The sequence below is a fragment of the Ranitomeya variabilis genome, chromosome 5 (genome assembly GCF_051348905.1).
Source record: "Ranitomeya variabilis isolate aRanVar5 chromosome 5, aRanVar5.hap1, whole genome shotgun sequence".
NCBI lineage: Eukaryota > Metazoa > Chordata > Amphibia > Anura > Dendrobatidae > Ranitomeya > Ranitomeya variabilis.
The window spans coordinates 149,553,894-149,578,158 of record NC_135236.1 but is presented as its reverse complement, the minus strand read 5'-3'; the positions used below and the strand labels follow the sequence as shown (position 1 = coordinate 149,578,158).

At 45.4% G+C, this 24,265-nt stretch overlaps 1 protein-coding gene and 1 long non-coding RNA gene across 6 annotated transcripts in view; both read left to right on the top strand.

The window, feature by feature from the left end:
* The window catches only part of LOC143775367 (uncharacterized), a 36,777-nt gene extending 28,706 nt beyond the window's left edge, over positions 1-8,071 (top strand). For all 4 annotated transcript variants that reach the window (XR_013215636.1, XR_013215633.1, XR_013215634.1 and 1 more), the window contains exon 6: positions 7,822-8,071. This is a non-coding gene — a long non-coding RNA (uncharacterized LOC143775367). The remainder of the gene's footprint in view (positions 1-7,821) is intronic.
* Positions 8,072-8,808: 737 nt separating this feature from the next.
* The window catches only part of CHD2 (chromodomain helicase DNA binding protein 2), a 128,183-nt gene continuing 112,726 nt past the window's right edge, over positions 8,809-24,265 (top strand). For both annotated transcript variants that reach the window (XM_077263423.1, XM_077263422.1), the window contains exons 1-2: positions 8,809-9,447; positions 9,764-9,885. In XM_077263423.1, coding sequence (XP_077119538.1) covers positions 9,827-9,885 — 59 coding nt within the window. In that variant the 5' untranslated portion in view covers positions 8,809-9,447; positions 9,764-9,826. The remainder of the gene's footprint in view (positions 9,448-9,763; positions 9,886-24,265) is intronic.

Genomic DNA, 24,265 nt, shown 5'->3' with positions numbered 1-24,265 from the left:
CTATCGTTTCACTACACAATCATGGTTGAAAATGATTTTACCAAATGCAAATGAAGCTGGAGTCGTTGAGCTCAGCAATAGGTTGGTCTGATATGTACAGAGTCCATGCTGAACTGTGTGTGATTGGCAGTCCTTTCAGTTCTGTTACTAACCACAAGCTCCATGAGAACTGGGCTGTGCTGGCAGCTGCTGGTCTGCAGTTTACTGGCTCCAGCTTCTCATGTGAATCCCTGGGCACTTTCTCCAGGCTGTGAACAGCATAGTGGTAGTGTGATGCCTAGTTACCCTAACGGAGAATTGGCGAAGGTACTTAAAACTTTATGTAGTGCTGGCATATTCTGCAGAGTTTGCAGACTGTCCCCAGAGGGGACTCACAAGTTCTGTAGTGTGTGCAGAGTGGGGGCACATGTCAGACATATGATTCTTCCAAGTGTCATCCTGTACTTGGGTACTGGTTTGCCTTATATTTTGCTAATCATGTTAGTGCCTGTGAAATGCAGGCAATTGAGAACTGAAAACTAGCAGTGAGCTGTTGGTGGCTAAATGCCATAGACAGATCTGGGAAATACTCAATTTATATGGGCGCTGAAGTGTGCGCCCTTGACTCTACAGACACCAAAGGTGCCCAACACACTGATAACTTATGGGTACTGCCAAGGTGCCCGACAGACATTCATGGAGCCGATATGACCAGTGTCTTACAAAATCCACTGCTGTGTAGGCTCAAAGTTCTTGTGAGCTCTTCAAAAGACTGGGGATTTCTTAATGTGGCAGTGATTGAGGCAGATGTTATCATTTTCTCTGACACATTGCCACTTTTGATCTTTCATGTTGTAGTAACTCTTCTAAATTGTAAAGGAACTGGGAGGAAAATGATCCCAGCAGCTCCTCATCCTCCTGTTCTCATCCTGCCTCTTATTTCAGTTAACTTTGAGAAATCTACTATTCTATAGGTCCCAGGAGTCTGGTTATTTCCTCCAGTCCTTCACAAACCTGAAATAAGAATTGGTAGTGCAAAACCTGCACCTCCACTGCGATCTGAATGTGCCAGATTTATCAGTGGTTTGTGCTATTTAAGAAATCTGTCTGATTTTAAGACTGCTCAGTGTGGTTTTGTACCATACGTTTCCGTGCGGTCGCCGCACACCTCAAATCTTTGTATGCAGACACATCTGCATACAAAGCATGTCCCTGTGTACCCAATGTTAAAGATAGGTATGCAGTGCAATCCAGGACGCATAGAGAAGTAGGAGGAGCTTCAGGGAGGAAGTCCGCTACAGTCTGCAGCCCTCCCGAACGCAAATGTGAAACTAGCCTTACTTTGTGCCAGAAATGTGCCCCACAATTTTGGCGCAAGGTATAGCACATTAAGCCAGGCCCCCTAGGGAGAAACTTTGAAGTGTCTAAAGCCCCTCATAAATATGTTGCATGTCATTGAAAGTTGTTGTGTTTTTTTTTTTTTTTTTGTGTGTGTGTGTGCAGCTTTATCAATGTGTGTTAATATACCCAGAAACTGCAGCCATGCAAGTTCTTAAAGGGGTTGTCCACTGCTAGGACAACCCCTTCTCCTCTCTGATATTTGGCCTTATTAGAAGAAAAACACCCATACTCCCCTCCTGTTCCGGTGGTGTCGGCACTCGCATTCCCGATGCTCCCGTGAGGTTATCACGTAAGCCCTGTCCCCAATCGGCACCAGCTTCACTATCCAGGCCTTCTGACATTTTGAACATCAACAGGAGGTCAGGGCTGAGGCTGCTCGCGCTTCCTCTTGATTTGTCTGAAGGCGGAGACGGTGATGACCGTGCTGATTGGGCGCAGGGCTCATGTGACATAAGTTCACTTCATCCCCGGGAGAGCGAGTGCCGACATTACTGGGGTAGCGCCGTGTTGTTTTTATTTTTTTTACAGAGCCAAAGATGAAGAATGAGAAGGGGTTGTCCTAGCAGTGGACAACCCCTTTAATTGTTTGGCTGCATTGTCTTGTAGGTTGCTAGAGTTTGAAAACTGGTTGCTTTCATGGCTACCTGTGTGCTCATACCTTTAGTACTTTGGCAAGATATTTTCAGAACCTGTCTACAGCTATAATCGTTGTTCGGTTCATAGAAATTTCAAAGCAACATGAAGTGGCGCAGTCATAGTACAATGTTCACGGTACTGTTAGTTGGAAGAACCAGATGTTGGCATTAAAGGTGCTACACATTTTAGTGGTTCAGAAGCTGTTGTTTCAGCATGAATGATGTTTTTGGCCCTCCAGGATACTGTAATTTGAATGTTGTTCATGGGGGGAGGGGATGTGGGTCTATTGGATTTCATACTCGTCTGTGCCTCTTCACAGTACTGTGATTGGCATCACCAGGAATGTTCTTGGCAGTGCTGCTTGCTTGCCATTTTCCTGCTTGATATCCCCCCTCAGATGGATACCTGGTTCTGTTTTTGTATAGTGGTTTTGAAAATGCAAGTTTAACTCGTAGTGTGCATTGCATGAAGGCTTTGCCTTATGAACTTGTTCTGCCTGGTGAGGTCTTTTTGGAGCACATTGGTTGCAACATTCACACTTTAATGCAGATTTTGTCCGTGAGGCCATTGCAAGGCTAGCAGTAAGCATCTTGGAGCTTGCCTTCTGCTGTCCAGTACCAGGCTGAACCCTCTTCCAACCGTAATGATGCGTATTCAGCCGGCTTACGAATCAGCTTGTGCGGGGCACACATCGCCTTCATTGAGCACATCTCTAGCATGTTTTGTGCTCCATTTTGAGGTTACCATGACTGCTAGTCTCCAAGATACGTGCATATATCTGCATCTAGCTAAACTGCTTGTTTGGGTTATTGTTACACATTTATCTTATTCCAATACACAAATATAGTTGCATTAAAGTTTTAAGACGTAGTTTATACCAATGACATTTTATGGAGCTGGTGCATTGTAGTTGGAGCTTCAGTTGAGAATGTTCTGTACTACGGATTACATGGCTGCCTCACTGGCTGTGGATTGGTGTCATGGGTATTCCTGTGCCAACACTGGGTTGTGTGGAGTTGCAGTCTTGTACTGGATCACCCTCCCCAGCCTCTTACAGATGCTCCTGCATACACTCCTCTTTAGTGATGAGCGAATATACTCGTCACTCGAGATTTCTCGAGCACGCTCGGGGGTCCTCCGAGTATTTATTTTTTTTAGTGCTCGGAGACTGTTTTCATCACCGCAGCTGAATGATTTACATCTGTTAGCCAGCATAAGTACATGTGGGGGTTGCCTGGTTGCTAGGGAATCCCTACATGTGATCAAGCTGGCTAAGAGATGTAAATCATTCAGCTGAGGTGAAGAAAACTAAATCTCCAAGCACTAAAAAATACTCGGAGGACACCTGAGCGTGCTCGGGAAATCTCGAGTAACGAGTATATTCGCCCATCACTACTCCTCTTCAGTTCAGTACATTTTAGCTCAATAGTCCCTAAAGCTGCGTACACGCATTGTTTTTGCTGCGTTTTTTTTTTTCAATACAGGTTTGTCACAACGCCTAAAGTGTTTCCTGATGTCAGCAAAGTGAATGACAATCCTGACGTCTCATGCTCATTTTGCCGATTTTGATGCTGATTTTAAATCTACTGCATGTCGATTCTTTTAGCATTTTTGCTGCTGATTTTGCCCATACTAATGAGTGGGGAAAAATTTGCACCAAAAACACAAGTAAAAACGCAGCAAAATCACACATTTTTGCCGCTGATTTTTTTTTTCTTGCCAAGAGATGCAGCAAATTCTGCACCAAATAGTGTACGCACATACCCTAGTAGTCAATGTGGTCACCGATAACTTGGAAAACTGCTGCCAGAGCTTTGGAAACAATAATGGGTGTGTGATAGAGCTGAACTCTGCTGTGCCAACTTGCTGTCAGCTGATCTCTATTCAGGACCCTCACCACAGATACCTGAGTGGGGGTCACATGACAGGAAGGCGGCTGCTATTTTCCCTGGCCTTCAGCAAGCAAAATATTTACATTGTTTCAGCAGGAGAGCAAAACAAGGTGCTAATAGGCATTGTCCTGTCCACAAAGTCCTGTCCACTTCTAACAATTATTATTTTTAGACTTACTCTGGTAATGGTATTCTTGTTTTAGAGATTCAGGCATTGTTAGCCTGCAAAAGTCTTTGTATGGAATGTGCATTAGTTTGAGAGTAAATCCTATTCCTTGGTCCAATATCTAATTCCTGGCCTTGTGTTGTGGTCAGATTGGATACACTTAAAGGGGTTGTGCAAGGTTGGAGAAACATGGCTGACCTTCTCCAGAAACGGCACCGCACCTGTGCATGGCAGATCAGTCATACAACCTGTGGACAAATGTGCCACTATCTGTCAACCAACATTTCTGTTCAGTTTATATTCTTAAATGCTTCTAGACTGTTGGAAGAGTGTTTTTTAGCTTGTGTATTTGTTTGTCTGTTAAGGATGAAAAATAAATATTATGGTATATTTAAAAAAAAAATCTCTATTGTGCAATGTGTGTTCATGGACTGTGTCTGATATTGCAACTCTGCATCAATTATGCTGTATGGTGATTTATTACATTTGGGCTATATAGATGATTTCTGAAGGCAAGAACTACACTGCTAGGTTTTAGGTTTGGCTATGCCATATGAAACCTGACTATACCACTGTGTATGTTCCATATTCACTTGCCTCTTACGTTTTATTAATATTGTATTTAAAAGCGTTAACTTATACTGACCAGACACATGGCCTGCCGAGAACACATTTGCCATCTTTGGCAAATTAAAAAAAAAAAAAAAAAGTCTCCACATTGGATCTACAAAATAAATATTCCGGCGGACTGTGAGCCATTTACAGTGTTCTGGACTGTGGATGTGAATGAATTTTGATGCTGTTCGACAAATAACTAGAGATGTTTTGAAGACTTTCCTCTTTGGGATGACTGCTTTAATAACAGGTAGAAATGTATGGAAAAACTTTCCATAAAGTTAGGTAGAGTATTCCAGCCATCTGACTGCTCTTGTTGTAATAAGTTTTATTCCTGGCTGCAGTCCTCATGTCACCCCAACAGGCCATGATTTACCCTGTCCCACAGGTACATTAGGGGCAGTTATTTGTGCACTGATTTTATATTCCCAGTGCGATCTTACAGAAGTGATAAACACGTGACTTGCTCATCTTAATAATTATATAGCCTAGAATGTGTACGCTGGTTTTTTTTTTTAACCAATCGTCATCGGAATTCTTCTTCTGTAGCTGAAAACTATGTATTAAAGACAGGATGGACAGTGGCCAAATTGCTAAAGATTCAGCTTCATTTTGATAGAAAAAACACCAGAATCTGGGTGGACCTCATTGGATGCTGCAAAAAGAATAACAACATTATAGACCACACCATTAATGTTCACTTCCAGAATGGAGGGTTCTGAGACCCCCATCTGTGGCCTAAAGCAGATCTGAATGGTGCTCCTGTAGGAGTGCACAGAGCAGTGTATAGGGCTTGTCCATCGCTCTGTGCGTGTGCTTATGTGGGAGCTTGGCACTTCTGCTTACTGAGTAGCATGCACCAGAAAAGTTTTAGAATTCTAGAATGATCAGTGGGCATCTCAGGTCCAGGACTCTTGATCCGCTGCTCATGTGAGGATAGATCGATATTTAAAGAAGCAGTCCAATCAAAGTTTTTGTTAATACATCGCAATCGCCGTATTAGGGTATGACTCCACGATCAGGATGGCCGGCGGTATCGCCGCAGCGGCGAAGCCGCTCGGCGCTAAGCCCCGCCCCCTTAATGGGACGCGATCATGCCGGATGTGTTAACTCTTCACGTCCGGGATGATCGCTCTGTCCCATAGGGCCCTGTGATATGCCTTGCGGGGACGCTGCGTCCCCGCAAGGTGTACGGGCATGCTGCGATCTGAAAAGGCGCGCAGCATGTCCGTAGTCGCAGGGCCGCCGCGTGCGGGTTTCCACGCATAGTGGAGACGGGATTTCATCAAATCCCCTCCACTATGCTGGAACATCTGGACGCTGCTTGTTTGACGCTGCAGCGCTGCGCAGCGTCAAACAAGCAGCGTTTCCTGAACGTGGAAACATACCCTTATATGGCATTGTGTACTTAAAATTGCTCATTTTGCCTTTCTACCCAGTAGATACTCCTCTTTTCTCAGCTCTATGTAGAGACAGGAAGTCTCTTTTTCCCTGCAAAAATCATTCCCCTCTTCGACTCCTGACCCAGCTGCCTCCCACCCCCACCCCCTGCCAGGGACTTTTGCAGTGACTCATGCAGGGAAAATATACCACCTGTACCTGCTTGGAGCTTAGGAGGATTCAGTTAGTCAGTTTCTAATCACATGATGTCATATACCTAATGCAAAAGAGAAGAATTAACTGGGTAGAAAAGCAAAATGAGCAATTGTAAGTACACAGTGCTATATAATACAATCACTGCAATATATTAAGAGGCTACAAACTTTGGTGGGAGGAGGAGTGCTTCTATAATGTACTTGCTTTGTTACATCTTTAAAGAGTATCTATGATTGGTTTAGGTAAATTAAATTAGGAGAAACTTCCTAATGTGTTGAATTCCCACTCTACTGTACATTAGTTTTTGGATAGTCAGTTATCAGACAAATTTCGGCAGTAAAATCTACAACTCGAGCATTCATCTTTAAAGGGTTGCTCCGGTGCTGATTATATCCCAATGATGGATGTATGCATGGTTGGCTCCTGTCCTATTAGACTGTTGGTGGGATGCCGTTCCCAAAGCTCATCCCATGATGCTGAAGAAAGCCTCTCCGGAGCATACCCTCTAATGCTGCATATACCAATTATATGGCTTCTTACACTGATTGCCAGGAGGGTATGGCATATTTCTGCAGAATGGACAAAACTAATTCTTGTAAGACTTCTTCTGGAATACATTTCTGTGCTTCACTTACACTTGTCTGATGGCTGAACAGACAGGCATGTTGAACCAATAACCGTCTGCTGTTGTTGGAGCTAGCTATAGTCCTGATCCATCACCCCTGCTATATCGCATTTATTGAAGGTGGATATATCACAGCTAGTATCATGGATTCAGGGCTTCATTCATGTACTGAAATCACTTTTATTTGTGACCTATATGGGACTGCTTGGTTTTGGTTTTCTAGTGTTTTTTTTTTTTTTTTTTCTATGTACAGTGTTTGATTTCTAACTGAAGGTGTGGCCTAAATCTGGCTGTAAATATGAAGCATGCTATTGAGGGTCTCTTGCAGGGTAGTGTCTTCCCCAGTAGGGAGCATTTATGGCACAAGTTTTCATTTACTAATCACCCAGGGCAGATGGAAAAGACTGAGGACCATGGCTTAACCAGTTTCTGAAAGTTTCCATTTTCTTGAGCTGCCTATAGGTACTAACTTATATTCAGCTGGAAGCCCAGAGGTGTAATGAAGCTTCTGGCCCCCAATGCAACATCTGTACCTGTCCCTACAATGCATCATTTATAGACCATGTATTGGCTGATGAGCTTTTAGGATTAGGCCCAGGGGCAACAGAAAGCCTTGCACCCCTTTTATATAGCTACACTACTATTGAGTGCTTCAAAGATGGCATGTTGTCTTAATGGGGTTGTTTGGTGCCACTCCCGCATCAGGAGGTGAGTGTCCCCTCTTACCTCCCAGGACACTTATGATTGCTGCTCTTCTATGTGAAAAATGAGTGCCACTTGGAAGGTGCAGAGAGGCAGGTCTTACAGGGGGTCTGACTGCAACCCAAAGAAATGTCTGAAACTGTCCTGTGAGTTACTTGTCCAAGGTAATACCCACATGCCAATGGCCTTTCTCTTTTTGATTTTTAAAGACCTCCGAGTCCGTGTGCAGTTGATTGGAGTCTACTGATGAGACGTGAAGGACGCTTGCACTTGGGTTAGCTCCTTGGGACTAAATGGACTCGATAACCTCCAAGACAAAGTGAGCTTCTCTGCCAAAGTGCCAAGAAGGTGGAGACCTGGGCCAATGCTACCTGCCACGACCTTATGTTGTAAACATTTTCTTTTTGATTTCTTATTGCTGACTGTCATGACTGTTCAATAAAGAGAAACTTAATTCACCGTAGCTGTCTGGTCTCATTGTTGGTAGTGCGTGCTTTGGCCAGTGTTGGACACCATTAAAACATTGGTCTTCAGTGGGTCAGTCTTGGTTTTAGGGCACAATGCCTTACTTGGTGCACTAATTTAGAAGTTATGTGGGAATAGATGGGCACTAAGCATCACATGGGTGTAGATAAACTGTGGCCCGTAATGTACAGTTCTACTGCAAAACATTGGGGAGCAAGAACCAGGTGACCGCGTGTGAAACATCTGAACGTGCTGCCTGTGTCTTCAGGAGCCACAAGTACCATCGGCCTCCTGATAAGATTAACCTGTACTGCCCCACGTTGGCAACTTGAGCCTTGTGCCAATCCTCAATCTACTGTGGTCAACTTCATGGGATGACAGCCATTACTGGTCTTCCAGGGTCTCCTCACAGATTGGGTTGGTGACTTCCAGAGCAGAACTATTTCTATGTTCTTCAAGGTGGGCGCTGCTCCATTAGTATGGCTCTGCAGTACCCCATGTGATGGCTGCCCATTGTGGCTTGACCACCCTACCACACTAGCCCAGCATGACTGTGGGGTGGGGTATAGCTCCTCCCATTGGTGCCCATTCTATACCTATGTCCCATCCATTACTTGGAGTGGGGTTTACCTCCCCCTTTAAGGAGACATTTTAAAAACCCTTTCCTCACAAAATGGCTTACTTCCTGTCCAGAGAGGAAGTGATTTATCCCAAGGACTGCAACGTTTACTGAGGCGATGGAGACAAAGGAGCCTTCTCGGCTGCAGAGTGTGGCCAGGGCAGGGTGCAGCGCCCGGTCCGGGGCCCCTCTGTCCTCCCGGGGTGCCCCTTCCTAGGGCTGTGGTAATGGTGGCGAGGAGGGGGTGGGTCCTCAGTGCATCACCTGAGTTCTGGGGTAAATGTACAGAGTGTCAATCACAGGCAGAGCTCAGAGCTGGGAAGGAGCTACAGATGGCGGCTGTGCCTTAGAGCCTCCGCGCAGCGCTTTCCCTTTCACTTCAGGGGAACTTTGTGGAACTTGTGCCCCCTCCTGGGCGCCCCCTCACCCGCTGGGACCCCGGGAAGGACCTGAAGCCCCGAATTTCTCCGCTTTTCTCGTCTTTTTCCCCGCCGCTCCGGAGCCGAGGAGTCTCGTTGTTTTCCAGCTCATGGCGCACCTCCATATTTGTGCGCTGTGATCGGCTGCCTCCCTCCGTCTGCCGCCGACCCCCGGGATCGCGCTCTCGCCCCTCTCCCACCTCAGCCCTGGGATTTTGCCCCCTTTTTTACTCGTTTTTCCCCTTTTATTTCGGTTTTGTATTTTTCTCCCGTTTTCCCGATCTCCGGAGTCCGCTCCCCCCTGGTGTCGGATCAGCCCATGGAATAGACAGGTGAGCGTCCGATCACTGCTGCCGCTGGGAATCGCTCATTTCTGCACATTTTGGGCTATTTTCTGGCTTTTTTCTCACTTTTCCGTGTGATGACGTAATCACAGATCTCCTCTCCGGGCGGACGGGCGAGGCGGCCGGTGTAGATGTGCCGGCCGGCCTGTGGTGCCCGGTCCCCGGCCTGCTGTGCTGGTGTTTCCCATGGCAGTGAGTGTATTCTCTGGGTCTGTGCACATGTGAGGGGCTGCGGATGAGCCCACCATGTGCCCGCCGCCGCTGCTGCACGGGGAGACTTCACCTTTTCTTCAACTTTTGACAGCAAATACCTGGACATCCCCGTACTAGCAAGGCCGGCAGCCTGCCCCCTGTCCCGGGCACAAAGATGATGAAGAGCACGGAGGAGGAGGAGGACGGCGGCTCAGCGCGGAGCAATGCATCCAGGTAAGGGGCTGATGGGGGGGATCCTCTCCTGGCAGCACAGCCACTGCTGCCCACCTGTCCTGCCTGCCCACAAGGTGCCACATTAATTCTCCTCTAGATTTCTCTACCCCCGAGTGAAGAAACTACAACTCCCAGCATACCCCAGTAGTGGCTGCTGTGGCATGCTGGGGGTTGTAGTCCCACTGTACCTGCAGAATCACAAGGTGCAGAGCACTAGGTGCATTTTGTACCTTTATCCCAGCTCTGACCTTGACTCTCATTGCCACACCCTAATGTTCCTGGGCAGTATAGAGGCCCAGAGACCCCCAGCCTGTGCCCCTCCAGGGTTCTGTTACCTGTGCAGCCATGTTTGGGAGGTTACTGCTGCTGGTTACATGACCTTGTTACTTTGGTGGTCTCTGCTGCATTGCACCATTTCTTCTCAGTAACACTTTTAGATGTTACTACACACCAGGCCACAGATAAAGCCTGGGTGTAAAGTAGCTGCTAACCCAGGCCCTGTCCTATCTCCTGGGAGTGTCGTGTACCTCCATCTCCTTGGTGCAGTGTTCCCCGGGGCTGACACTCGTACCTGCCGTGTATGTGGCCTGTGCAGTGGAGGGGTTTTATTGTTATTAAATGCTGCTTATTGTCATTTTTGCTGATATTGTCACGGCATTGACATACATACATACATACATACATACATACATACATACATACATACATACATACATACATACACATACATACATACATACATACATACATACACATACATACATACATACATACATACATACATACATACATACATACAGCTTGTGTTATATTTACTTCTGGTTCATAATTGAGGTTTGTTTGAGAACATGGAAATAATATATAAATAAACCACACTATGTATGTGTATTCATGTATGTGTGTGTATATATATGTATGTGTGTGTGTATATATATATATATATATATATATATATATATATATATATATATATATATATATATATATATATATATATATATATATATATATATATATATATATACATACACACACACAACTTTTTAGTCTTTATGTACTGAATATATATGTGTATGTACTCAGTGTGATGTTGATTAATGTGCTGTAGTTATATACTTCCCCTATTACCCCTATTCCCCTTATTTTTAAATGTTTTATGTTTTTCATGTATAATATTTTTAGCGTTTGTAGTATTTATTTGTATGTTATTTTGTAGACTGTAAATATAACACTGCACATCCCTGATAGAATTTATCAAGGCTTTTGGCCCAAATACGAACATGGTTAATCATCCAGTTCCATTAACTCTTTATTTTCCTTTTGCCCATGGGTACAGGGATGAGATACACATTCCTGTGGGTCTTATGGTACATTTCTATTATCTCAGCTGCTTCCTTTTTCTTTGAAATAATTTCATTTTTAATATAAAGCTAATTTCCTGTGATCCCAAAGTATCTCCAACATACATGTGCTGTTTATAATAGTTATTGGTGTAAGTGTTATTGACATAGGCCTGAATATTGTATATTATAGCGCTAAGAGGTATTATTGTATTTATATTAAAAGCGCCATTAATTCCAGGGTGCTGTCCATGTCTTGCATTATGGTCATAATAAAGTAAAACTGACAGACTGGTACTGAGGTAAGAAGCAATATACACTTAGGGCATGTTCAGTATTTGGTCAGTATTTTACCTCAGTATCTGTAAGCCAAAACCAGGAGTGGATGATAAATACAGAAGTGGTGACGTGCTTCTATTATACTTTTCCTCTGATTGTTCCTCTCATGGCTTTGGCTTACAAATACTGAGGTAAAAAACAAACCAAATAACTTGAATGTAATCTAACACTGAATATTGTACTGCTATTTTAGAGATTAGTGCGATATTGGCGTAATAATGCTCTATATTATACTGCTATTATACAGATAATAATGTGTTACTGGTGAAGTAATGCTGCTAGTTGTTGTTACACGTGTACATATGTAATGTTAGTATGTACGTGTTACATGTGTAATATTGGTGTATGGTTGAGTATTGTGTATTACAGCGATATCAGTATGTTATTGATGTAATATGGCTAAATACGGTTATACTGCTATTATGGGGATATTAGTTTGTGGAACTGGTGTATTATGGCTGAATATTGTTACGATACCGCTATTACAGAGATATTACTATGTTATTGGTGTATTATGGCTGAATATTGTACATTATACCGCTATTATAGAGATACTAGTGTGTGGTAGTGGTGTATTTTGGCTGAATATCGGTATATGGTGCCGCCATTATATGAAGCACACAGTTACTAGCTGTGCAGCCGTGCTTCTTGTTATGCTACCATTCCCCTAATGATATATAGACATTTTTATACACTGTCACTATAGGCAGCTGTGATAAAACACCTGAAATATTATGACAGACGTATACGGGACGTGTCTGAGGTAATGTTCTGTCATGTAGCCTACACATAAAATGCTGGGCTTTCCTGCAGTGAGAGCCCTCGCCCTCCTCTGTCCTTGGCGTACATTTTGTGACTGGCAGCCATTTTAGATAAATGCCTCAGAGATGAAGCTGTAGCAGTTTTCATTAAAAACGTGTGTTTTCTGTGATATATGAGGAGAATAACAGATGTTTGTGAAAGGGGCATTGTTACCAGGGGACATATGTGAGAATGCCATGATGATTTGGGCAGGAAAGCGGCTACTTTCTGTGTTTCCTGGCTTTCTATTTCAGTCACAAAATGGCTATTTCTTTGTGCTGCAGCTGCCATTCTGTGATGCACTGTGCTCTCCACACGCAGGAGGAGGAAGTTGCTTTCTAGGAGTTCAAAGGCCATTTTGTGCCTGCTGCTGATGTGATTGGTTCCTGGGCCTCCTGGTAACTGAGGCGTCAGCAGTGCAGGCGTCCTGCCCTCCGTGTGATGTCAGCTGTGCCTGCCTCTCCCAGCTCAGTCAGCCAGCTGGGAGGCAGCCTGTGCTCGGTGGGCGCTGCCTGTGCTCGGTGGGCGCTGCCTGTGTCTTCAGGGTTATTACACATACATGTATCGCAGGGACTACTGCACACCTGGTGCGTGTGTTATCGTACACAAGGAATAATTATTTTTCCGAATCTAACTTTCATGACACATTTTACATTTAGAGATTTTTTTTTTTCCTTAACCGTAACGTATCCATGATTGTTAACCCTCCCTCCGTTAACCAGGTTCAGCGTTAATGCTAACTGGCTGCTATGAATTGCTCTATTTCCTGTGACACGACTTCCGTTTCCTAGAACACATTCTCCATTTGCATCGGGTTTAGTATAAATTAACCCATTAACCTCTTTGTAGTCACTCACTTTAACTCTTGAACTGAACCCATTCCCTCACTTTGTGTGCAATTCCATTTTTTTCCCACACTGAATTGAGGGTTTGTTTGTTTTTTTTTGCAGCATTTTTTTTATTTACCTTTTGATAAATCATAAACCGAATCCAATTATTTCTGAGACTCAAACTAGCACTGAAGTTAGGTGATGCTAAGAAAAACCAGGTGTAATTTGTGATGCACTAAACGTAGCGTTTGCAGCTTGGCTCTGTCAGTAGTGGGCGACCAGCGCACATCGCCCACGGTGTGTACGGGCACACAAAGGTAGGTACGGGCACCGTCTGTCCATCAGTATTCCAAGAGAATATGCCTCAGAACACATCAGCATTTTGGGCTTGAAATTTTACTTTTTGGTTTTCTTAAATCCTGGTTTATTATTTTTGACTGTTGGCGTTTTTGCTAGCGGTTTTCCATAGTTTTTATTTTGTTGTGTTTTTTTTTTTTTTTTTTTGCTCTTTACATTTTTGCTTGCATTCTCTGGCCCTTTTTGTTTTCTTCATTCAACATTTTAAGAAACTGCTAGGGGTTTCTGAATCAAAATCTCTAAAAAAAAAAAGATGTATGGGTGTCTATGCAGTTTCTGTGCAGTTTCTGTGCAGTTTCTGTGCAGTACAATGTAAATCAATGGGGAAAAAAAAAGCTGTGCACATGGTGCAGAAAAATCTGCAGCAGAAACGCTGCATAACTGCACAAAAGAAGCGACGTGCACTTCTTTGAAATCTGCAGCGTTTCTGCGCAGATTTTTCTGCACCATGTACACAGCTTTTTTTTTTTCCCATTGATTTACATTGTACTGTAAATCACAGTGCAGTTCTGCAGCGTTTCTGCAGCAGAATAATCTGCTGCAGTTCTGCACCAATTCTGCACTAAATCTGCATCGTGTGCACATACCCTTAAGGTTCTTTTGAAGGTTTCCAGATGTACAGCTAGTCGTTTACACTTAGAACTGCTGCATATGTTCATTCTTTTGAGTGTTTTGCGAGCACATTTTGGGCTGGTTTACAGAGGGAGTCCACCTGAAAAATACGTGGTGTGCACATACCCGAAGTTTTACATCGTGGAGTTTTTGTTTTAAGCTTGCATTTAAATTCCTGGGTGAGGGGAATATCTACATGAAACATGAAAACATCACTAAACAGTATGTGTTTAGGTTTCCTGGTCCAAATTTGTTTTCTTTGGAACTACTGCTTTTAGGGGCTTTAAAGTTTTCATTGAGGTGCATGAACCCTCTACTGCCGTCTGATATAGGTACAGGTAAGCATGCAGACAGTGATGGCATTATGCATGGTCTGTGCTCTTTTCTCCAGTCTCTAACCCCTTGTGCATATTTCGTATTGCCGCATTCAGAATCGCCCGATCTATCAAGATATAAAAATAATCTGATCGGTAAACGGCATAGTGAAAAAAAGTCAACATGCCAGAATTACGTTCTTTGGTCACCGCAACATTGCATTAAAATGCAATAGCGGGCGATCAAACGAATGTATCCACACCAAAATGGTATCATTAAAAACGTCAGTTCGACACTCAAAAATAAGCTCTCACCCAGCCCCGGATTCCGTAAAATGGAGGAGCTACTGGTCTTGGAAAATGATGCATTTTTTTTAAACTCTGTATTTTTTTTAGCCACTTACGGTAAATAAAAAAGAACCTATACATGTTTGGTATCTACAAACTGGAGAATCATAATGGCAGGTCAGTTTTAGCATTTGGTGAACATGGTAAATAAAAAAACGATGTGGGCTTGCACTTTTTTTTTAAGTTTTCAACGCACTTGGAATTTTTTTCCCCGTTTTCCAGTACACTATATGGTAAAACAAATGGTGCCGTTCAGAAGTACAATTCGTCCTGCAAAAAAACAAGCCCTCACCTGGCCATATTGCGGTGTGAAGGGGTTAAGTAATTAATGTCCTGTTTACACAGGCAGACTGCGCTTCAGATCTGCACAGAACAATCCAATAGATCGCTCAGTGCATATATGGTAGATTGCCTTGTTCTTAGCAGCACAGGTCCTGTTCACATCGAACGATGCGCTGCCAAAAACAATCCTTTGTGCTGACCAGAAAATCATTGCACCTGACAAATGAGCATTTTTTTTCTCGTTCTTGGGTGATCAACAGCCTGTTTAGACTGCATAATTAATGGGAAACGAGAGCTCCTAGGAACACTTGTTCATGATGATTAAAGTGAAATCAGGCTGTCTGACCGAGGAGAAACTCTGGTTTGTTTGAAATGATCTTTTGGTTTGCCCAAAAGATCATTGATATCTACAGTGCATCATCATGTGTAAACAGAACCTGATCTGGTGAGAACAGTGGCAACCTATGTGCACTGATCTATCTTTTACAGTGTACATCTGAAGAGCTGTCGGCCTGTGTGAATGACCACTGACCAGAAGATATCTTGCTGGTTGGTTGCGTTATTACACTGCGCATCACACAGTACAACTGCACCTGCAGGCCTCCTTCACACATCTATATATAACAAGTCCCTTCATCCCTGTCCTGGTATACGTGGCTCCCCCCTGACCTGGTATGCGTGGCTCCCCCCTGACCTGGTATGCGTGGCTCCCCCCTGACCTGGTATGCGTGGCTTCCCCCTGCACCTGTCCTGGTTTGCGTGGCTTCCCCTGTCCTGCCCTGCTATGCGTGGCTCCCCCGTAGCTGTCCTGGTATGCGTGGCTCCCCTCTGTAGGTGTCCTGGTACGCGTGACTCCCCCCGTAGCTGTCCTGGTATGCATGGCTCCCCTCTCTAGGTGTCCTGGTATGCGTGACTCCCCCCGTAGCTGTCCTGGTATGCGCGGCTCCCCCCTCCTGCCTGGTATGCGTGGCTCCCCTCTGTAGGTGTCCTGGTACGCGTGACTCCCCCCGTAGCTGTCCTGGTATGCATGGCTCCCCTCTCTAGGTGTCCTGGTATGCGTGACTCCCCCCGTAGCTGTCCTGGTATGCGCGGCTCCCCCCTCCTGCCTGGTATGCGTGGCTCCCACCCCCCCCCCCCCCAACCCCCCCCCACCCCCGGTAGCTGTCCTGGTATGCGTGGCTTTCCCCCTCCCTGTAACTGTCCTGGTATGCGTGGCTTTCCCCCTCCCTGTAACTGTCCTGATATGCGTGCGTGGCTCCCCCCCCTGCAACTGTCCTGGTATGCGTGGCTCCCCCTGTAGCTGTCCTGATGTGTGACTTCCCCCGTAGCTGTCCTGGTATGCGTGGCTCTCTCCCGTCCTGTCCTGGTATGCGTGGCTCCCCCCGTAGCTGTCCTGGTATGCGTGGCTCCCCCCGTAGCTGTCCTGGTACACTGCATGAGAATTATTAGGCAAGTTGTATTTTGATCACATGATACTTTTTATACATGTTGTCCTACTCCAAGCTGTTCAGGCTTGAGAGCCAACTACCAATTAAGTAAATCAGGTGATGTGCATCTCTGTAATGAGGAGGGGTGTTGTCTAATGATATCAAAACCCTATATAAGGTGTGCTTAATTATTAGGCAACTTCCTTTCCTTTGGCAAAATAGGTCAGAAGAGAGATTTGACGGTCTCTGAAAAGTCCAAAATTGTGAGATCTCTTGCAGAGGAATGCAGCAGTATTGAAACTGCCAAACTTTTGAAGCGTGATCACCAAACAATCAAGCGTTTCATGGCAAATAGCCAACAGGGTCGCAAGAAGCGTGTTGGGCAAAAAAGGCGCAAAATAACTGCCCATGAATTGAGGAAAATCAAGCGTGAAGCTGCCAAGATGTCATTTGCCACCAGTTTTGCCATATTTCAGAGCTGCAACGTTACTGGAGTAACAAAAAGCACAAGGTGTGTGATACTCCGGGACATGGCCAAGGTAAGGAAGGCTGAAAAACGACCACCTTTGAACAAGAAACATAAGATAAAACGTCAAGACTTGGCCAAGAAGTATCTTAAGACTGACTGTTCAAAGGTTTTATGGACTGATGAAATGAGAGTGACTCTTGATGGGCCAGATGGATGGGCCAGAGGCTGGATGAGTAAAGGGCAGAGAGCTCCACTCCGACACAGACGCCAGCAAGGTGGAGGTGAGATACTGGCATGGGCTGGTATCATCAAAGATGAACTTGTGGGAACTTTTCGGGTTGAGGATGGAGTGAAGCTCAACTCCCAGACCTACTGCCTGTTTCTGGAAGACAACTTCTTTAAGCAGTGGTACAGGAAGAAGTCTGTATAGTTCAAGAAAAATATTATTTTCATGCAGGACAATGCTCCATCACATGCCTCCAACCACTCCACAGCGTGGCTGGCCAGTAAGGCCATGTTCACACTTTGCGGGTTTTACCGCGGAACCGCGGCGATTTTGATGTTGCGGGTCTGCAGCAGTTTACATAGCGTTTACATTTACATGTAAACCCTATGGAAACCGCAATCCGCTGTGCACATGCTGCGGGAAAACCCGCGCAGAAACGCAGCGGTTTACATTCCGCAGCATGTCACTTCTTTGTGCAGAATCGCTGCGATTCTGCACCCATAGGAATGCATTGATCCGCTAACTTCCCGCATGGGGCTGTGCCCACGATGTGGGAAGTAAGCGGATAATGTGCAGATGGTACCCGGGTGGAGGAGAGGAGACTCTCCTCCAGGCCCTGGGAACCATATTTGTGTAAAAAAAAAAAGAATTAAAATAAAAAATGATATACTCACCTCTCAGCGCTGCACGCGGCCGTCCGGTATCAGGGTTGGTGTGCGAGCAGGACCTGCGGTGACGTCGCGGTCACATGACGGTGACGTCGCGGTCACATGACGGTGACGTCGCGGTCACATGACGGTGACGTCGCGGTCACATGACGGTGACGTCGCGGTCACATGACGGTGACGTCACGAAGGTCCTTCTCGCACAGCATCTTTGGAACCGGACCGCCGTGTGCAGCGCCGAGGAGATCGGTACGTCAGAGGGTGAGTATATAACCATGTTTTATTATTTTTAACATTACTATTGATGCTGCATATTGCTGCATATGCAGCATCAATAGTATAGGAGTAAACCCGCAGCGGTAACCGCAAAACAAACCGCGATAAATCTGCAGGGATAACCGCAGCGGTTTTGCCCTGCAGATTTATCAAATCCGCTGCGGGAGAACCCGCAGAGGACCCCGCAAAGTGTGCACATAGCCTAAAGGTCTCGAAGAAGAAAGCATAATGACATGGCCCCCTTGTTCACCTGATCTGAACCCCATAGAGAACCCGTGGTCCCTCATAAAATGTGAGATCTACAGGGAGGGAAAACAGTACACCTATCGTAAACAGATCAAGCAACTGACAGAATCTATGGCTGGAAGGCTGTTGACTGTCATCATAAAGAAAGGTGGCTATATTGCTCACAATTTTTGGGGGGTTTTGTTTTTGCATGTCAGAAATGTTTATTTCTAAATTTTGTGCAGTTATATTGGTTTACCTGGTGAAAATAAACATGTGAGATGGGAATATATTTGGTTTTTATTAAGTTGCCCAATAATTCTGTGCAGTAATAGTTACCTGCACAAACAGATAACCTCCTAAGATAGCCAAATCTAAAAAACCCACTCCAACTTCCAAAAATATTAAGCTTTGATATTTGAGTCTTTTGGATTGTTTGAGAACATAGTTGTTGATCAATAATAAAAATAATCCTCTAAAATACAACTTGCCTAATAATTCTGCACACAGTGTATGCGTGGCTCCCCCCGTAGCTGTCCTGGTGTGCGTGGCTCCCCCTGCCCTATCCTGGTATGCGTGGCTTCCCCCGTCCTGTACTGGTATGCGTGGCTTCCCCCGTCCTGTCCTGGTATGCGTGGCTTCCCCGGTCCTGTCCTGTTATGCGTGGCTTCCCCTTTTAGCTGTCCTGGCATGCGTGGCTTCCCCTGTAGCTGTCCTGGTATGCGTGGCTTCCCCTGTAGCTGTCCTGGTATGCGTGGCTTCCCCTGTAGCTGTCCTGGTATGCGTGGCTTCCCCTGTAGCTGTCCTGGTATGCGTGGCTTCCCCTGTAGCTGTCCTGGTATGCGTGGCTCCTCCCTCCCATCCTTGTATGCGTGGCTCACCCCTCCCGTCCTTGTACGCATGCTTCCTATTACAAAAAAAACCAAAACATCCTTCTCACCCTCCAATGTGCCTTTACAGCATCTCGTTCCGGTGCCAGCAGCTTTCTGTGCTGAGCGAACACGTGGCACTGCTCATTAAGGTAATGAATGTTTGTTCCCTCCACGGTGGAGTGGAGATGCATGCATATTCATTACCTTAATGAGCGGTGCCACGTGATTGCTCAGCACTGGAAGAGCTGCTGGAAGCCGGAACCAACGAGATGCTGCAATGGTGTCGGGACCAACGAGATGTTCCTAGGGCATGCTGAAAGGTGAGTAGGATGTCTTCTGAAAGCCAGCGGCTGCGGGTGTCATTGTGTGCGCTATAAGAGAAATGAATATTCATTTCACAGTCATTTGGAATCCATGAAAGAAACGAATACCAAATATACTGAATAACACGGATATGTGACGGAGGCCTTTATTATTATTATTATTATTATTATTATTATTATACATTTTTATGGCGCTTTACTTGTGAAAGGGTCAGATATAGACAAGCACAATAAGCATGAGCAACACAAGGCACATACAAGTACGGAAGGAGAGGACCCTGCCCACGAGGGCTCAGTCTATAGGGGATGTGTGAGGATACACTAGGAGAGGGTAGAGCTGGTCCTGGGGGTGTTTGCAGGCATATCTGCTTGGTCAGTGTAACCCCTCCTCCTTTTTATGGCCTTTGTTTAAATGTGAACATGTGTTCTGGCCACACGCACCCACATTTTCTCACAGCTGAGCAGTGTTAATCCCAGATATAATAATAATAATAATAATATACAGATATATTCAGACCCAGGAAAGTGAAGGACAACATCCAATCCAGGTGAAGTATAAAAAGTCCTTTATTGTGCCAAATGCAACGTTTCAACCATATAGGTCTTTTTCAAGCCTGCTTGAAAAAGACCTATATGATTGAAACGTTGCATTTTGCACAATAAAGGACTTTTTATACTTCACCTGGATTGGATGCTGTCCTTCACTTTGCTGCGGTATGTACTTTTCCATTTGGGTCCAGTGGAACTAGGACGGGCATCCCTATATCAGTTGTGCTGTCTGCTATTTTCTAATGTTCAGACCTAGGATTCTGATCCAGACTTTAGTCTGATCCATTTATCTTTCAAATTCCATCTTTCAAATTACAGATGTATAATTACATTACTTTGAATTAGACTTGAATTGACTGTAAGGTAGCGGAAAATAATACCACTGCAATGTTTCCATTTCTTTTCACTTTCACACCTATACTACTCTATTTTTCCCTACCTCATGTAATCCCCCCCCCACCTAGTAAGGAACTAGTAATATCACCCTCCATCCTCACCAGCCATCTCACCACCTCCTCACAGCTGTTCCTCCACATACAATCCTTTTTCTCCAGACACACACGCCGTATCATGTTCTATCCTGCTCCCACCTTCTAACGCTCTGTCTGCTCCTCCTCATCGCTCCTGACGTATCCCCAAATCATTCTTTTCCCTCTCCTCTCCTAGTTCGCAACCCCCACTCCACAAACGAACTCACCCTCGCAGAAATCTCAAACACCTCAATTTACAATCACTCTGAGTCCCTTCTCCCTCTTACAGACATAGCTTCCCTTCATGACACAGATGCTGCTGCCACTTTTTAGAACACCACAATAACAGCGACACTCGAATCGGCCGCCCCCCTCTTGAATAGCAAAACTCGTACAATCAACAGACTGCCCTGGCTGACCAGCCTGACCAAAGAACTGAGACTGGCTTCCAGGGTTGCTGAGCGGAGATGGAAGAGATCCCACTCTGCCGAGCACTTCATCGCATACAAGCAGTCCCTCGCTAGCTTGAAGTCCGCGCTCACTGCTTCAAAACAAACTAATCATCTCTTATATCCTCCCTGCCTCACAACACTAAACAGCTTTTCAGCACTTTCAATTCACTACTCTGTCCCTCAGCACCTCCTCCCTCCCTCCCCTCTCATTTCTGCTGAAGATTTTGCCTTTTTCTTTAAAGAGAAGATCTATACTACCAGAGAAAGCTTTGGCCCACAGGGCCCAATGCCCCTCTAAGGCTACTTTCACACTTGCGTCTGAACGGGTCCGTCGCTAAGCGTCGGGCCGACGCACGTTGTGAAATTTGTGCACGACGTGGACAGCGGAGGCAGTTTTTCAACGCATCCGCTGCCCATTCTGAAGTTTGGGGAGGAGGGGGCGGAGTTCCGTCCGCGCATGCGTGGTAGAAAATGGCGGACGCGACGTACGAAAAAACATTACCTTGAACGTTTTTTCGTGATGACTGTCCGCCAAAACACGACGGAACCGTTGCACGACGGACGCAACGTGTGGCCATCCGTCGCGATCCGTCTCTAATACAAGTCTATGGTAAAAAAACGCATCCAGCGGGCACATTTGCAGGATCCGTTTTTTTCCCAAAACGATGGATTGCGACGGATGCCAAACGACGCAAGTGTGAAAGAAGCCATAGGCCTCTTTCACACTTACGTCTTTTAGCTCCCGTTATAATCCGTCGATTTTTGAAAAAACAGGATCCTGCAGATTTTTCTGCAGGATCCTGTTTTTTCCCATAGACTTGTATTAAGCTGCTTTCACACTAGCGTCGGTACGGGGCCGTCGCGCTGCGTCGGCCCGACGTACCGACGCATATTGTGAAAAAAATGCCCGACGTGGGCAGCGGAAGCAGTCTTACGACGCTTCCACTGCCCCATTGTAAAGTCCGCGGAGGAGGGGGCGGAGTTTCAGCCGCGCATGCATGCATACATACATGTAACTTTTTTTGTGGCGGCGGTGCGCCAAAACACGACGCAACTGTCGCACGACGGTTGCGACGTGTGGCAATACGTCGCAATGCGGCGGTAATGTTAGTCTATGGGGAAAAAAGGCATCCTGCAGACAACTTTGCAGGATGCGTTTTTTCTCCTAAACGACGCATTGCGACGTGCAGCCAAAAACACTAGTGTGAAAGTAGCCTTAGCGACAGATGGCCATCCGTTTCATCCGTCATGCATTGGATCCGTCGGAAAATAACTGTCCGTCGGGTGGAGAAAACGTTCAGAGGAACGTTTTTTTCTGCACGTTGGAAAATCGCTCAGAGACGGGTCCTAAGCTGCCCGTCGGCAGCTGTAATGGAAGCCTATGGGCGCAGGATCCGTCGCTGACCGTCAAAAACAGGAATCCAGTGACGTACCCCGTTTTTCTCTTCTGAGCATGCCTGGAAGGATTTTCTAGTCGGGGGAATCTCGCTCTCACTCTCTCTCTCGCGCTCTCTCTCTCGCTCTCTCTCTCTCCAGATTCTATCTTCTCTTGGTATCACAGACTTGGCCCTATCCTGCATCTCATCATCTAACAGACCGAACATTCAGTGTCTCCCATACCACCTCCTCACCTCGCTCCTTGTCTGTGGATGTTCCTCAAGGTTCAGTTCTAGGACCCACACTCTTCTCAATCTACACCTTCGGCCTGGGACAGCTCATAGAATCCCACGGTTTGCAGTATCATCTCTAAGCCGATGACACGCAGATCTACCTATCCGGACCTGACCTCACCTCCTTACTCACCAAAATCCCACACTGTCTGTCCGCTATCTCGGCCTTCTTTTCTGCTCGCTTTCTAAAATTGAACATGGACAAAACAGAATTCATCATCTTTTCCCCCATCTCACTCTACCCGTCCACCAGACCTATCTATCAATGTCAATAGCTGCTCAATTTCCCCAGTCCCACAGGCCCGGTGCCTCGGGGTGATTCTCGACTCTGCCCTCTCTTTCAAGCCACATATCCAAGCCTTTGCCTCCTCCTGCTGTCTCAAACTCAAAAATATTTCCCAGATCCGCGCATTCCTTAACCACAAAAATACTAGTGCACTACTGCAACCTCCTACTCTCTGGCCTCCCTTCCAGCACTATGGCACCACTCCAATCCATCCTTCACTCTGCTGCCCAACTAATCTACCTGTCTCCCCGCTATTCCCCAGCCTCTCCCCTATGCCAAGCCCTTCACTGACTTCCTATCGTCCAGACACTCCAGTTCAAAACCCTTACTATGACATACAAAGCCATCCACAACCAGTCTCCTCCATCTGTGACATGGTCTCCCAGTACTTATCCCCACGCAACCTTCGATCCTCTCAAGATCTCCTTGTCTATTCCCCTTTTATCTCTTCTTCCCACAACCGCATCCAATACTTCTCCCGTGCTTCCCCCATACTCTTGAACTCTCTACCCCAACACATCAGACTCTTGCCTACAATAGAAATCTTCAAAAAGAACCTGAAGACTCACCTCTTCCGACAAGCCTACAGCCTGCAGTGATCCTCAACCTACTGAACCGCTGCACAACCAGCTCTACCCTCTCCTAGTGTATCCTCACCCATCCCCTGCAGACTGTGAGCCCTCTCGGGCAGGGTCCTCCCCTCCTTCTTGTACTTATTTTACTTTTATATGTATCATACAGAGGATTACTAATTTTTTATTCTTTATGTATTTACACTACATTATATTTTGTTTATATAGAATGAACCCTTGAAAAAGACCGTTTGTGGTCGAAACGTTGGGTCAAATTTCTTCTGTTACATCTCTTTTCATGGCTGTGAATTCCCAGAATAAAGCTTAATTATTGATTCAAGATATAAACATTTTTGTTTTTTGTGTGCTTGAGGTTGTTCTACTAGATATGGATTAAATGGCGCTATAAAAAAATGTATAATAATAAATGCACCTTTACATTCTGACGTTGTGTTGTGATTGAACCTGAAAACACACTGCATGTTTTGCTACAATTTCCTGCAGTTTTCAATGTTTGAGTTTTTCTGAGCGAAGCATTAATTTTACATTAAAACTTGATGTTTTTTTTCATGCAATTTTTTTTTTTCAACTGCACCTCATTGTCTGAATATACTCTCACAGCCAGCTTATTTCCGTACCTCAACGCTCCCTATCTCTGTTCTCTTTATTCCTCTC